Source organism: Zerene cesonia, chromosome 1 (genome assembly GCF_012273895.1).
Source record: "Zerene cesonia ecotype Mississippi chromosome 1, Zerene_cesonia_1.1, whole genome shotgun sequence".
In the NCBI taxonomy this organism is placed as follows: Eukaryota; Metazoa; Arthropoda; class Insecta; order Lepidoptera; family Pieridae; genus Zerene; species Zerene cesonia.
This window is the reverse complement of record NC_052102.1, coordinates 10,438,827-10,455,151: the sequence shown is the minus strand read 5'-3', so window position 1 is coordinate 10,455,151 and position 16,325 is coordinate 10,438,827. Positions and strand designations below refer to the sequence as shown.

General features: G+C 34.3%; 3 protein-coding genes across 5 annotated transcripts in view; 1 reads left to right on the top strand and 2 right to left on the bottom strand.

Annotated features, from left to right (window-relative positions):
- The window catches only part of LOC119828885 (nuclear factor of activated T-cells 5), a 78,384-nt gene extending 75,063 nt beyond the window's left edge, over nucleotides 1-3,321 (bottom strand). For 2 of the 3 annotated variants that reach the window (XM_038351182.1, XM_038351209.1), the window contains exon 1: nucleotides 2,829-3,321. In XM_038351182.1, the coding sequence (XP_038207110.1) occupies nucleotides 2,829-2,907 (79 nt within the window). In that variant the 5' untranslated portion in view covers nucleotides 2,908-3,321. Of the gene's footprint in view, nucleotides 1-2,713; nucleotides 2,803-2,828 lie in introns of those variants that run through there. The other variant, XM_038351201.1, reaches the window with a different exon arrangement.
- Nucleotides 3,322-4,500: 1,179 nt separating this feature from the next.
- LOC119831854 (chromobox protein homolog 1-like) lies at nucleotides 4,501-11,408 on the top strand. Its single transcript, XM_038355409.1, has 5 exons — nucleotides 4,501-4,701; nucleotides 8,729-8,854; nucleotides 9,065-9,245; nucleotides 9,632-9,738; nucleotides 10,345-11,408. The coding sequence occupies exons 1-5, from the start codon at nucleotides 4,606-4,608 to the stop codon at nucleotides 10,399-10,401; spliced, it is 567 nt and encodes a 188-aa protein (XP_038211337.1). The 5' UTR covers nucleotides 4,501-4,605; the 3' UTR covers nucleotides 10,402-11,408.
- Nucleotides 11,409-12,640: 1,232 nt separating this feature from the next.
- The window catches only part of LOC119837982 (dedicator of cytokinesis protein 7), a 23,319-nt gene continuing 19,634 nt past the window's right edge, over nucleotides 12,641-16,325 (bottom strand). The window contains exons 33-39 of the mRNA XM_038363830.1: nucleotides 15,903-16,083; nucleotides 15,374-15,501; nucleotides 14,614-14,679; nucleotides 14,371-14,487; nucleotides 13,808-13,896; nucleotides 13,209-13,361; nucleotides 12,641-12,909 (exon numbers count right to left, since the gene is read on the bottom strand). Coding sequence (XP_038219758.1) covers nucleotides 12,876-12,909; nucleotides 13,209-13,361; nucleotides 13,808-13,896; nucleotides 14,371-14,487; nucleotides 14,614-14,679; nucleotides 15,374-15,501; nucleotides 15,903-16,083 — 768 coding nt within the window. The 3' untranslated portion in view covers nucleotides 12,641-12,875. The remainder of the gene's footprint in view (nucleotides 12,910-13,208; nucleotides 13,362-13,807; nucleotides 13,897-14,370; nucleotides 14,488-14,613; nucleotides 14,680-15,373; nucleotides 15,502-15,902; nucleotides 16,084-16,325) is intronic.

The window sequence follows — 16,325 nt, the reverse complement described above, 5'->3', positions numbered from 1 at the left end:
CTATTTTGAAATCGGGGTCTGAGAGACCCACCAGGCATACAGTGTAACTTATGCCCACCAGGCATGCCAAGGGTTAAGGAGGGTCCCCAGCCACTTCTCACCAAACCAAACCCAGGAGAAGTGGGTGTCAGCAAACATCACGTAGTTAATATTTTTTCTGCAGCAAAAAGTATAGATTACAAGTATATTTTAAGTTTCTTTGATAAAAAAACAAAACAGAATCGACAGGAGATTAGTATCTTCTATAAATGTCTCCCCGTGACCGCGCTCACTGTAAAGTGTTCGAAACGTGGGGTCAATAAAATAATTAATAAATCATGTTTAAAATCTATCAAAAAGTCTCTAATTTCCAAATGTATAATACTCGCGTAAAATCAAACGCAAGCAAAAATTATCTTCTATAAATTTAGCCTTTTATTTATGACCAAAAACGAATATAGATTATAATATTTATTTTGCCTGAACGCTTTATCGGTTACATTGCGTAATCATTTATCGGTTTTCATACGGATTTAATCTTGCGACTGATAAATTTTGAAAATAATATTGTGAATTGTATAGTGATATATATTCGCGAATAACCTAAATTTACTAACTCCAAATAGTAAAACTCTGAACAGTTTGTTCATTTCAATCCTTCACCACGACTAGGTGAATCTTACTCTTATTAAAATAGGTATTCAGTAGTACTCCTCGGCCGAAGCCGCGGTAAATTCGCTTCGCTCGCTCGGCTCCGGCTTTTTACGGTCATACCCTGACAATGAAAAATCTAGACATTTAAAGTTATGTATCTTATAAAGTAATAATCATGTAAGGTTGAGACTGACAGTTTAATAAAATAAACGATTCAAAAATATTTTATCATTGCTTTATTCCCGAAATCAACCATTAAGAACTATCCGTAAATGTTAGAATATACAGGTACTAGTAAAACCTAAGATTTAATAATAAACGGGTTTTTACAGTAACATATACAACTTATTCATGTAAGTGTTTTATTATTCAGTTTACTTGATTGGATGTTTATCCGTCAATCACGCTGAAACTACTGAATAGATTTTGATGAAATTTGATATACAGATAGGGCTATGAGCTGACTTGGGTGATTGGGTTATTTTTTATGCCGATTAAATGTTCCACTAGGATAACTAAACCATTTGAAAATGTCCTAATCCCACGCGGGCAAGCCGCGGGCGGAAGCTAGATAATATAATAAGAACGAATAATTGATTAAACATTTGAAAACTTGCTTTACTGGTATCCATCAGAATTCCTGAAAGTTTTTAAAAAGACCAACTTAACAGTGCGCTAGTCACCGTGATATATGAAACCCAAATAACACGGTCTATAGCGAAAGGTAAAAACGGATGTTTTGACTGCCCATTTGATAAGCGGTCTTAGTGGATAAGCACACTTCATGTTGATATTCTATGAATATAGACATCTTACGTCGAATACTGCATTTAAATACGAAATCACAAATGTCAATTTAATACTAAACACACAGCTTCTAATATTACGTATAAAAGAAAAATTTTAATTTTTTTACACCTTTTTAATTATTTTATACCTTTAAACGAGCAATTCTTGTATATATATATATATATATATATATATATATATATATATATATATATAATTGGAATCTCGGAATGGGCTCCAACGATTTTCATGAAATTTAGTATATAGGGGGTTTCGGGGGCGATAAATCGATCTAGCTAGGAATTTTTTTTAGAAAATGTCATATTCGTGTTTTATTCGTGTTTTTTTCTTCCTGACATCTATTGGTGAATAATAATACTATTTTGCTTCGTAGATAGCTGGACAACTGAAATAACACATAGGCACTTTTTATACCGATATTCCTACGGGATACGGACTTAAGCGGTTTCAACCGCGGGTCACAGCTAGTTTAATCTTTATTAGACTAACTTTTCGAAAGGCTACCTACTGTATTTTGTACTACGTGACTTTGTCTCGTAAAGTATTTATTTTAGCAAAAAAACTTATTACGCAACCTCCATTTTAATCTTATATACCACTATTTTGGTTTATAATAACATCCACATTGCATAGCAATTACTTTTAAAACATATTTTATGTACAGAAACGGTCTGGTTACTGTTTAATTATATGTATAGAATGTATTTTTACCCAATCTGGAAGTAAATTACGAACGTGTTTAACATAAAACAATATGTGAAATACATGTTCCCAAAATCTTGTCAATTTGACAAATTAATTTATAATAACGATCATTTTCAAAAATCGAATCTTAACAGTTACGTATTATTTAAAGATATAGTGAAGGAGAAATACTTATCGACATTTTTGAAGGCAATGACACATCTATCGTATTTTAATAAGGATGATGGTGCAAAATACGTAATTTAATTTTTTATAGATGAGTAATTTGCAGTACCAATTTTTTAAAATTGATATAACTATTTTATTCATTCAAATTTTCAAACAAAATAAGAAAAATTATACAAAGTGATCAGTACATAATATTAGGGATAAACATCTAAAAGTCTGAAAGTAATTGAATTAACTGAGAATGAGAATTTATTAACAACCAACCCAATAATAAACAAAGTCGTATAAATTGTGTAAAATCATACGTTTTCAAGTTGGCATGTCACATGCCGCAACAGGTGTCTGAAATCGGAGTTGTTAGAAAACTTATACGTTACTATATATAAGAAGTGGTTACCTTTCACAACGTTTACCGTACACGTAGTGATAAAATCATATCGGACGACCACTCAAACGCACACACGTTATAGATATAAATGATATTAATTTATAAATGTTAAAAACCTACATACCTCTCGCCACATTCCCTTGGATGACCGGCGCTCCGTTCACTTTGATACGTCTCCCGTCTGCAGTACATTTTAATAGCATATTTTCAATACGCACTCACGTGGTACCCATTCAAATAATTATTTTCAAAAATAATTGTTTATATCTTTATTATTATTAACACGCATTTACTACATAGTCTTTGACACCAACCGATTGGTCGCTTATAGTGACGTCAAAGTCAATTTGAAACCATTCAAATCGACACAAAAACTAGTTATCTTGCAGTCTTTAAGTAATTTATATAGGTTATAACAATAAAATTGTTCACTGAACACAATTTTTTTTAATATTTGGCTCTTTGTATAAAAATAGCACAATGTTGTTTCGATAACTTGCACCTCAAAAGCACTTATATCACTTTAGTTCTAATATCGCACAGAGAACTGAGAAGTGTCCGTCTCGCACTACAATCCTAATCAGTCAACAGATTGAAACTGCGGCGAATTACGATCATGGACAACACTATGTTTTGACAGTAGACATGATCACGTTCACCGTTCTTCAGTTCAAGATATAGGTATAAACAACAAACAAGAGTGAAGATAGTCACAGTTTTGATACTATTATTTGTGAAAAAATATTATTCAATTTCAAACAATTCATGCCTTACATCAGTTTGAAAATATTGCACTTGAATTAAATTTATTTAAAGGCGTTCGCTTGACAATAAAAAATAAGTAAAAGTTTCCAATTATAATATTTAATAATTATTGTTAAATCGTTCTACACGCAAAAAATATATACTGTATAATATTATATAATTACTTAAAGCCTTCGTGTGATTTTATATTAACTGCATTATTTTTATAAAATTCTTCTTTCTTATTCTTACGGTACAATACAATTATATTTTACAAATAGCAACATTTCAATGCAAATACCAGAAATGATATCACATCAGAGAAATTTGCCCGAATTTTATAAAAATTTATACTTTGTTGTAAATGTTATTGCGTGATAAGCAATGCATAAGGTAAGGAAAATTTACATGACTTCGATATATAACGGTATATAACGGTACATGGTGGTTATAAAATTTAAAAAAATTGAATGTTACAGTAAACTTAAATTTAAATACAATTCGAAACAAACTCGATTACCAGTCATATTATTATTATGACATAAAATCTCAAGTGTTAAGGGTATAATCTCAAGTGTTAAGGATACATAAAAAATTAATGTTGACGAAGTGAAAACTGCCTTAAAACAGATTTTGTACAGAAAAGGAAATTTTTCGTTGACCGTCGACATTTAATTGCAATTTACATTTCAACGTCATTGACATTGGATATTTAATGGAAAACTAAGGTTGTGATCGCTGGTTCTGCGACCAGTGACAACAATTATTAATAATTAGTATCACTATGTCTCAAAAAGCTTTGATGATTGAAAATAGTATGTAGAGCAGAAGGCCTATTATTTTATTTCTATTAATAAAATACTTAGAATGATAAATATTTGATTTATTATGTGATACGAAATTATAGGATACACAAGCTCAAAATTCAATAGTTAAGTCTGTGTACACCCTTAACACCCTTAACCCTTAACACTTGAGATTATTACAGAACAAAACGTGCAGAATTTATAAGCATGTTTTATATTGCTATATGGCAACTCACGCACAGCGTCGGAGTCGCGCCAATTGCTGATAACGCCATTTTGAGTAAATTTGGTGATTCGTGAAGGAACGCGTCCCTTATTTATTTTGAATTGTCTTCCTTAATTATCAGAAAAATGGGGAAAGATAAAAAAACAGAAACAAGCGAAGCATCAAGCGAAGAAGAATATGTCGTGGAAAAAGTGTTAAATAAAAGAACTGTGAAGGGAAAGGTTAGTGTGTTTATTTGCCGGGATATAATTTTTATTCTTTTCTGTCCCAGATTCCCCAGCTCTCCTTGAAAATAATTACTACATAAAAAATTATAAGAATTTAAAGTTTTAACCACCGTTTTGCATAATGCTAACAAGAATAAGAACTCGTCATTTGGGGAGCGTTTCGAAAAATATTTCATCGTTTATTCATCAGATAATTTTTCTTCGTGGAATGCTACATACATACTTCGACCATCATAAGTTTTGTATTTTTGTTTTTTTTTTCTTTTTTAATTTAAGATTAGGCAAGCATTTGACCATCGCTTCGCCTGATGGAAAGCGACAAGCGAGGTCTAGGATGGAGCACGCTTACCCAATAAATGTCTATTCACATTCCTTTTGAATAAATCTAAATTATAATTACTTGGAAAAACGAAAGCCGGAAGATTGTTCCATTCGCTACTGGTGCGCATGAGAAATGAAGAACCGAATCGCTTAGTGCGTATAGGTGGTATGTCGATCACATAAGGGTGGAGACCAGCCCGACGTCGAGTCGCCCGATAATAAAAAGGAGAAACCGGCACCATACTGTGCAGTTCTTCAGCATATTCACCATTTAATGTCCTGTAGAAGACCGCCAAGCTAGCCATTTTTCGACGATGTTCCAAGCTGTGTAGTTTAGAAGTGGTCAGGGTTTCATCTTAAGCAAGCACCAGCCTAAAGATGGGAACAATATTCCACACCAGACCGAACTTGAGCTTTATAAAGAAAGTGAAGAACTCTCGCACTTTAGAGAGTACTCCCAGCTTATTGGCGGCAACCTGTGCCTGGACTCAATGAAGGTCTTGAAGTTAAGGTTGGAGGTGAGCGTTAGGCCCAGAAGTTCCAGTTCGTCGGACAATTTTAAGGACTCATTCTGAAAACTAGGAGTAAGACTGAAATCAGTGCACTTAGCTGTAAAAACACAGGCTTGTGTTTTTGAGGAGTTAAACCTTTCTAGGTTAGCTTCGCCCCATTTGGAGACCGCTTTCAAAGTTACATTCAACCGCTCAACCATAGCCTCTCTTTGTTCTAACAACAACTTATTGCCTAACTGTGATTCAGATGTACGAGTATAACTGTTTACGACTGTGCTATTGTCTGCATACCCATATATACTTGGGCCTAGGAGATCATCAATATGAAGCAGGAATATAGTGGCAGAAAGAACTGACCCTTGAGGAACACTGGTAATAGATCAGACGAGCAACCGTTGAACACAACTTGAATTGAACGCTGTCCTAGGAAGACAGATATCCAATTGCACCGACTAGGACAAATCCCATATGCTAGAGGTTTGTTAATAAGCCCACTGTGCCATGCCCTGTCAAAGGCTTTCGAGATGTCGAGAGATATGGCAACTGCTTCCCCAAATTTCTCGATAGCACATCCAAAAGTGTGAGTGAGGTGAACAAAAAGGTCCCCAGTAGACCGATTACGACGAAATACGTATTGGTGATCACTAAGCAAATCGTTACCTTCCAGACACCTCAGAAGCCGATTATTTAAAATGCGCTACATTACCTTAATGATAATGGAGGTGATCGAGATTGGCCAATAATTACCTGGGTCGCTTCTAAGTAAAATGTACATTATCGTAATAAGAAATATGCCACTGGTTAAGTTAAGGTTAAGTTAAGCTTGTGTGCCTAAATGAAGTCAGTATTATAACATAGGGCATTATTTTGTAATGCTGAAGATTTAGATCACAGAAAAACTGCTATGTAGGCTATTAACCATGTTTGATATTATTTACAGTGGTTATGACCATCCATCCATCTAATGCATTATGGTTGGTGTTTTTATAAAATTGCATTTGGTAAATTAAAACTTTAATTTCTCCCTCACTTGCAAATTTGCATTGATATGTATTACAGTGCCCGCCACATGAATAGCCTCATCGTCAAAATTAATATTTCACATAGTAATATAAAAAGGGGATATCAAGCATCGTATATTAAATAAAACAGGAAGTCTTATAATAGCAAATAAAATTTTTATTATTATCTAATCAAAGTTTTAAGAAACAACGTCAAACATATAATTGCCCCTTCCACTTGAATAGCCTCACATGCAAAAAGATATTGTTTAATTATTAAAACTCGTTAGTTTAGTATTTGGTATATTTTCCATTAGACCTTATTAGTTCGTAAATACGATTAGGTAGCGATTTATATAAAGAATGTATGTAATTAATGTCCACAGAATTCCAAGCAGTGTAAATAGCTTGTATCAGTTCTTCTTTATTACCATACTGTTTTCCGTCGTTATAATCTTGCCGAGACAACCAACCCCAGGCATTTTCTATGATGTTGAGATCAGGGGACAAGGATGGCCAATCTAGAACTTCGGTCTGGTTTTCTTCAAACCACTTCGTAACTATGGCTGACGTGTGTGTGGGAGCATTATCATTATCATGCTCAAAATGTTTTTTTTTCTACCCATTACTTTTTTGATCTTGTTTTTTGTTTGTTTTAATAAATTTAAATACTTTTCAGCATTTTGTCTTCCGTCTAGCACAATTAAATCAACAGTACCATAATAAGAAATTTCCCCCCAAGCCATCACCGAGCCGACAGTTGAGTGATGACATGATAGTACTCTTGGTTCTTTCTTAAGGTCGTGAAAATAATATTTAATTCCATCTGGTCCACCTAATTAAACTTTTTCTCGTCACTAAACATCACATTTTTCCACTTAGTTTTCCAGCACATGTACTTTTTAGCAAATGACAGTCGAGCCGCCACATGATGTTTTTTCAAAGGAGGTTTGCTCATAATTGTTTTTCGTTTGAGGTAAGGTGAGGTTCTAATAATCTGTCGAACTGTAGAAAAAGATGCCCTAGTATTTATTTTACTAGCTATTTGCCTGGCGGTCTGACTGGAATTTGAAGCAGAGCATAAAATAAGACGACGTTCACGATCCTAAGTTGCAAATTTTGTGCGTCCTTTATACCGGTGGCCATAGTTTTCCTAATTTTCTGCATAATTATTAATTACCTTTGGCCTGCGACCAATTTTTTAGCTATCTCACGATGAGATAAATTTTGAGTTAAATAAAAATTCACTTTTTTAATTTCTAAACTCGCAAGTTTTTAAACACGTCCCATAGTTACAATAACTTTTTTTTTATCACGTAACTGCTGGTACACAATTGAATATTGTCTACATAGAATATTATCTTTATAGAATATTGTCTGTATTATCTAATCTTAATAAAATATATTTAAAAGCGAAACTTGAATGAACGGGTTGAACGATTATATTAAACTGAGGCTATTCATGTGGACGGCACGCATTAGTTCTCTTGTTTCCAACAATGACAGACAAACAGCGCTTAGACAAATTCCGACTTGTTTATGTGTCGTTCGATAAACGCCACGACGTACAATTTAAAGTTGATATTTATTAATACAAATTATCACGTGTAATTATAATACTCATAAAAAATAGGGTGAGGCTATTCAAGTGGCGGGCACTGTAGATAGATATGATAGATTTTCTATTATCTACACAATGGAGAAAGGAGGCCTTAGTTTATCATCTTTTCATTTCATTATTCATATTTTTAACAAGGTGGTTGTTTTATACATTCAATAACTTGTTATTTAATTATAAAACAAATATTATTAAATGCAATTCCATTTATTTTATACATTGTATTTGAATTCTCTTTACTATTACAATATAACAATGTATAAATAATACAATTAATATATTTATATCTTGTGCACTACCACTCCCCTCCTTCGCAGCTTTCCTCTGCTTTGCGGTTGTTTGGAAGAGATCGCTTGCAAGCGATAAGACCGCCTTCTGTACTTATTTTTTCATTTTATGTCCATTGTATTGGTCTTTCTTTGTGTACAATAAAGAATTTTTATTATTTATTATTATAACTTTTTTAGTTGAACCTTGTTAACTCAAAATGACATCAAGAAATAAGCCAGCAGCCTTTGAAAAGTTAGAGATAATGTTTTTCACAATATGTCAACGTAATATGTTTACAGGTACAATATCTGCTGAAATGGAAGGGTTACAAGGAAGAGGAGAGCACCTGGGAGCCAGAGGAGAATCTGGACTGCGAGGAGCTGATTAAGGCTTTTGAAGACAGTCGAAAGGAGAAGGAAAAAGAGGTATTGTCTTTGAAAATTCAAGTAAATGTATTGTATAACTCAATTCACTGGTAACAAAATCGCTTAACTATAGGTCCATAAAAATAATCAAGTAAGCCACTTGATACCTTATTCCGAATATGTTTTGTTGCAAAAATGAATGCTTGACGAGACCTCTATTTTCTGGTCCACGTGAGCAAAGCTGTATTAAATACTGACTAAAATTTACAGCAAAAGACCAAAAAGACGGAGGAGCGCGGCAAGAAGCGAGCGCGTGAATCGAGCGAGGACTCGAGTGCGCGGAAGAGCCGCGCCACAAGCGTCTCGTCTGTGGACGACGCCAAGAGAGAGAAGAAGGAGGATAAGGCCAAGTCAGGTTTCGAGAGGGGGCTCAAGGCGGAGAAGATTATTGGTGAGAGATTATTTTCTACTAGATTTTATCTATATTAGAAGAAAGTATTCATTATTTAGAAAATTTACAGATATGTTTATTTAGAGATACATTTATTTAGAAAAGAACAAAGATAGTATACTAGACTAGCTGCACCCCGCACTTTTACCCGCGTAAGTCCATATCCCGTAGGAATATCGGGATATAAAGTTGCCTATATGTTATTCCAGTTGTCCAGCTGTCTATGTACCAAATTTCATTGCAATTGGTTAACTAGTTTTCTTGTGAAAGAGCAACAAGCACACAAATCCTTATAAACGTTCGTATTTGTAATATTAATAAATTATTAGGAAGGATGTCATTACATAAAAATATATTGTGTTTATGTGTTTTGTAACAATTTCCAGGTGCGTCGGATGCGACGGGCGAGCTGATGTTCCTAATCAAGTGGGCCGACTCGGATGAGGCTGAGCTGGTGCCGGCCAAAGTTGCTAATGTCAAGTGCCCACAACAGGTAAATAATCTATATATATAAAAATGAAACCCGTTTTCCTTGGCCACGGCATCACGCGTGAATGGCTGGACCGATTTCACTAATTCTTTTTTTGTTGTATTTGTTATTATTAGGAGAAGTTTCTTACGAAAAAAATTATTAAAAGCTCTCTCAGAAATATTGGAAAATGTACATTAAATTTTGCATATTTAAAAAAACGCGAGTAACAAATGTCAATGTCATTCACAGCCATAGATTATATGGCTAAGGCGGTACGAAGTTCGCCGGGTCAGCTAGTGGTGTAATAAATATTTACTCTGCCGTAGAATTTGTTTCAACGGTGTACTTTTGTACTGTTGAAAGAATTTTGAAAATCTGTTTAGATGGTATTTTATTGTTTACCCATTACAACATTGAATAACACTTAAATGCCACCAATTTGTTTAATATGTATCCATATAAAGCTTAATTTTTCATTCAAATCTATCGAATGTTTGTGTATAATTGTGTAATCATGTTTTAAGTTTTTGGGTTGCTTTTCCTTTCTCTATTAAAAACTGTGCTTTTGGTAATACAATTATTTGCTTAAATTGAATAAAATTTATTAAAACAGCAAATTTTCATCAGGTGATTGCATTCTACGAGGAGCGGCTGACCTGGCACAACCCGTCGGAGTCGGAATGACTGACGGCGAGGGCCTGTTGAAGCCAGTCCGCTCCACCAGCCGCTCGACCGTGCCGAACTCAGTGTTGTGTGCCCTTAGTGATAGTGAAAGTGTTGGTGACATGGTTAAGTTTTTAGTGTTAAAATGACTTAAAATATGTTAGAAGCAGTTGTGTTTCATGGGAAGAGTGTATACTTTGCAATGGTAAATATATTTTGTATGATATCACTAGTTTAGTTTTTAGTTGTGATGAATCTACTTGAAATGTCTGTCTTCTGTCACATTAATAAGCATTAACTTGCTTTTTTGTCCTGATTGATTGAGAAAATGTTGGAAGGTGCTAAATTTTCCTTTCTGTGGCAGTTATTTGATTTCCATGCTTTATTGTAGACTTGTATTTAAAAATGACCAGGCACAAACCATGAATGAATGTGGCCATTAGTGATTGGAAATTTACATGCTTAGAACAAAATATAATAAAAAATTTAATATGTATATTTTTGGATTTAAATACCTTTTGAAATTAAAGACTTTTAAACAGATTTTAAATGCGATTTATTCTAAATAAATACATTACGTTTAAAATCCATTTGGGTCTTTAATTTCTAAATGTAGAAATAATACTTGCGTAAAATCAAACTCAACAAAATACTATGTGATTACCTTTTAGTATTATTGTAGCTGGTTATTGCATTGTGTTGATTTATACTAATTTTATAGAAAAACCACTTTTTTATATCTTGACGATATTTTATGTAAAATCTAGTAAAAAAATTTACTAGTTAAGGAGATTTGATTTTTGTTTGTTTAAATTTGATTTTAATGTATAAAAATTTTACCATGCCACCTTTGGAAACTATCCATTAGCATCATAATATGCTTGACACTCACATGTATGGAACTTTAATGTTATTAAAGTTGAGAGGATTTTTTCCACATGTGTAGCTAGGGTAAGTCAGAAACTGTTGACTCAATAAATGGATACTTGTATCAATTAATATAATAAAACTACATTTATTTTGAAAAAGTATTTTATTTCTACATACAAAGAGATCTCAATCTGTAAATAAAGTGTGAATTTAAAACTTATTTCTATTTGATTAATGATAAACAAATTTATAGTCAAGAAGAAAATGTGAGTATAATAAAGACATAATAAATGTTACAGAATCGTACTGTTTAATAAATTTTGAGACATACATTAATAATAATAATTTGAATTCTATATTATGTTTCTGGGTACAGGGACATCAACTCGTATACCGATGATTGAACCAATCCCAAATTATCATTTAATGCCCATCTATTTAACGGATTCACATTCATAGATTTCAATGTACCGAAAAAACAATGTATTCAATTATAACTCGCATGTTATAGTTATATGTAATGTTAATCACTAAGTGTTGGGAATCTAAGAGAGATAGCAATCTTACGGTGTTTACAATCATATGCATGACTTCTAAATCATTCATCCTACTAATATTATAAACGCGAAAGTTCGTAATTATTATATATTGATTGTATGGACATTTATAACCCGCGCTCGTTAACTTACTATCACGTGAAAACAGCTTGTTGTATCTTTATGAAATTCAGTGCAGAGATAGATAAGTCTGGATTAGCACATGGGCGTTTTATTATTGGATACCACGCGAGTGACGCCGCGGGTTATAGTTAAGAATCAATAATTGGCCAAGTTGTTAATTCAGTAAGGTGTTTATCTTCTTAAATTAAATTCACTCAACTCATCATTTATACATTGAAAATCTGAAAAATTAACAGAATAGATTCCCACCTCTATCCAGTACTCAAATAGAATTAATTAATTAATCACTACATTACAATAAAGATTTCCGAATACAACTATTAGTTTAAATACAGGTGTGTGTATATGTATTTAATAAATGCAAAAAGTGAAATATATTAAAAATGTTGTTTAACATACAACATGATGACAATGATTCAAAATTGAAACATATTGATTCAAATGGTAAGTACCTAAGTTTTGTTTAATACCTTCAAATACATTTGTATAGTGTTATTTATAATTAGGAGTATCAAGTAATTCCAAATAAGAAGTACTCCCTACCATAACAAATAATCTAGGTTTACTGGCTTTTTACTTTAAATAACAAAAAATTATAAACTAGGGTACACTTGTTGCACAATTAAATAAAAAAAAGGTGTGTGTGCGATTCACACACGATAGAAGTGAAATTTCAGTAAATCGACAGAAGAATGAGATGAAAATATATAAAATAGTATGTATATTTCTGTCTCATTCTTTGCCGGCTTCATTCTATATTTTTGTATTTGTGTCTCTTACCTGTTGTTTTTTCTATTGCAACAACAACGATTCTAAAGAAGTTTCACTTTAAAAAGATATAAGGAAATATCAAGTCTCATTAAGTATATAAGCTGTCACCATCGCAACCCCTGTAGATTTAAGTTGGTTGCCTTTCCATGTTTATTTCTTCTTATACACATTCATTCAAGCTTGATAAGTCCGATTGCTTACTCCGTTCCTAAAAGAAATATAAACACATTGAATATATAATACTCGTGAATATGAAATGTTACTGTTCAAGGTTTATATACGTAAGATACTTTAAACAGCACTGTGTAATCACTTGTGTTATCATATCTGTTATTGGGTAAAAATTACGACATTAGTTTAGTGATCGCGTATGTGTGTCATAGTGTGATGAAGAGTCTATTGTCATAGAGTAAAGAAGCGTAAAGACACTAGTGTCTATTGGCGTGTAGACACTGGCGGTGCGGTGGTGTGGGGGCGGTGCGGCGGGGCGGGGGGGCGCGCACTCACGCGAGGTGCGCGACGTGCGAGGCGAGCGGGCGCAGCGCGACGAGCGGCTCGAGGCGCGCGGTGAAGCGCTGCAGGTTGCGCTCGAGCTCGCGCTGGTACTCGCGCTGCTCGCTCGATATCAGATTCTTGTTCTTCTTCAGCGCGTCCTGGCACCTGGACAAATGCATACAACGCATCAATGGCGCCGTATCGGGTACAACACTACGACACAGCTTTTTGTATAAGTGTTATATCCTCGTACTAGGGTAGGGTAGGTAGGGTAGGGTAGGTACTACGTACCTCGTATTACAAACGTTTATTTTGTAATACAAAACTTCAAAAACAAAAGCACATAACCTTGCTTTTACTTACTGTCGATCGTGATGAGGGATTTTATTTAATTCTACTATTCAGTCTGTAAGTAATATACTTAGTAAGCAGTAATATCTTCCTAGCCACGAGTAGGTAACGCTAATAATCATAAGATATGATGGTTACATTGTCAAAAGCATTATTCATTTCCAGAAAGATGTATGTATGTAAACGTTATTATCACAGAATAAGTCAAAGTGAAACGTATATAAGAAACCGTTAAATTACAGTTTTCTTGGATTACTTACTTTTTCGAGAAGTCCTTGAAGGCCAGCCTCAATTTGTTTGTGAGTCTAGTTGGTGGCTGAGTGCCCTCGGCTACTGGAGCCAAGAATACCTGCCGATCAAGATTTTTTTATATAAAATTTGCTAAAAATAAAAAAGGAGCAGTCATCTAAGTTTGATTAACATATAATTCTATGTATTAATTAATAAGATTGTTACTAATAAAATCTGTAGATAATAATTGATAATTATTTAGTTATAGTTGATGTGAGTTATTTGTTTGAGAGATTTAATGTGTTTTACGCTTAAGAAGAAAATACACATCATAGTCAGAGATACAAAAAGTATTGGAAGCCAAATGATGACAAGTTTTTGAAGTGAAACTTCTTTAGAATCGTTGTGATTTCAAACCTGATGCAACGGAAAAACGACAGGTAAGAGACACAAATACAAAAATGAAGCCGGCAAAGAATGAGACAGACATATACATAATATTTCATACATATTCATCTCATTCTTTTGCCGATTTACTGAAGTTTCACTTCTATCGTGTGTGAATCGCACACACACCTTTTTTATGGCCTACCTGCGCCAGTTCGAGCGGCCCCTGGTTGACGGTGGTCCCGATGCAGCCCTGAACCACCATTTGCAACATCTTAGCGTCCGCCGGTTCTTGACTCGTCGCGGCTGATAACTCGCTTATCTATAACATGTAAAATACAGCTTTTTTTTAGGGTTCCGTACAAAAAGGGTTAAACGGTTTCCTAAATTATAAAGACAAGTAAGATTTTTATAGATCTTCAGAGAAATTAATAGTAAATATTGTTACCTTTTTCTGTATGTCTTCAATGGCAACCTCGATGGGAGACAAGATTATTTGAGTCCTATGAACGACCTGTGGAAGCACACTTCACGGATTAATATATATTACAGAACGAACATTTGATTGTTTTCCACATTGGAACGAATCCATAACAACATTATGAAAGTAAAATTAATTCTCTATCTTTCTCTCTCGATTTCTGTCTCTTCTCGCCAAAACCACAGTACAGAACCCATAGTATTTTCTTGTGTTTGATTTTACGCGAGTATTATACATTTAGAAATTAAAAACTTTTTAATGGATTTTAAACGCGATTTATTCATTATATTATTAATCCGACGTTTCGAGCACTTCACAGCGAGCGTAGTCACGGGGAGACTGAGATGTTATATGTCTTGAGGGTCATACAAAAATTGTTGTTTGTGAACTACCTCCACCTATTTCTCCGCAGTTGTGGTAGTAGTTTTTTTTTTTAAATACTCCATATACCAACTGCGGAGAAATAGGTGGAGGTAGTTCACAATGAACAATTTTTGTATGACCTTCAAGACATATAACATCTCAGTCTCCCCGTGACCACGCTCGCTGTAAAGTGTTCGAAACGTCGGGTTCATAATATAATGAATAAATCGCGTTTAAAATCCGTTAAAAAGTTTTTAATTTCCACTGAACCCATTTGAATAAAATGTAAGTTGGAACAGAGTTAGTTTGAACCAGCCCCATATATGTGAGGCTCCATCCCACCCCCATAGCCCATGGACAGCACCTGTATGCGCGTCTTGAGGTAGGGGAAGTGGTGCGCGGTGGTGAGGATGGTCTTGCGCTTGCACTGCTCGCCCAGCGCGCCGTGCGCGCGCCCGTCCGCCGTGAACGGCGTCGCGTACATGAACCGCTCTGCGACACGATACATAAAAACAAATAAATAATAAATAAAAACGTAACAAATAAATGAAATATCATTTATTTATAAAGATGCAGCTTTCTAATGGTGAAAGAATTTTCGAAATCGAACCAGTAGCTTGCGTGTGGAAACGTTGCGAACATAGTACGTAGAAACCATCGCTATTTCATCTTTAAAATATTAGTTGATACAAAGAGTTAATCTTGAAAAATGTATTGCAAAACAGGACGAAAGGGTACAATTATTGCACGGCCTTATGCTGTTAAGCCTTATTCAAGTGACATTTAGTCCATCTGCATGTTATTTTCGTTTATAGATTGTATTCTAAATTCTATTGGGTTCCTGTTACTCCTAAATAAATAAAAAAAAAAACCCAGTTACAACAGATACGCACTGATGTTAAAGTTGCGCTCGTAGTGCGTGACGCGCGCGCGCAGCTCGTGCGGCTCGAAGTACGGCTCCACGTACGTGATCTGTATGTACGCCTTGTCCGCCGCCAGCGTGCTCGGGTCCACCACGTTCGAGTCCTTTATGATCACCACGTTCTCGGGCCCGAAACGTTGCCCGTAGAAGTTCTGCGGGTGAGCGGATATATTACTATAGCTTTTTGATAAGAGGAAAAAAAACATTGGGTTAAACCGACCCTTAAAAAAGGGGAGAAATTCAAGGATTGTGAAATATGTGGAGGGGAGAAAAATAATTTCCAAAAGTTTTTTAATTTATATCACTAAGTAGTATGAAGCAAAATCGCTTCACGTGTATGTATGTTACGAACTTTAAAACTGCACAACGGATTTTGATACAGAGTTTTTTTAAT

Bases quoted from the DNA above. Each gene is read 5' to 3' on its own strand.
- LOC119831854 (XM_038355409.1), top strand. From the start codon at position 4,606: ATGGGGAAAGATAAAAAAACAGAAACAAGCGAAGCATCAAGCGAAGAA. The intron at 4,702-8,728 runs GTTAGTGTGTTT...ATATGTTTACAG, and splicing joins AAAGAACTGTGAAGGGAAAG to GTACAATATCTGCTGAAATG. The intron at 9,739-10,344 runs GTAAATAATCTA...AATTTTCATCAG, and splicing joins ATGTCAAGTGCCCACAACAG to GTGATTGCATTCTACGAGGA.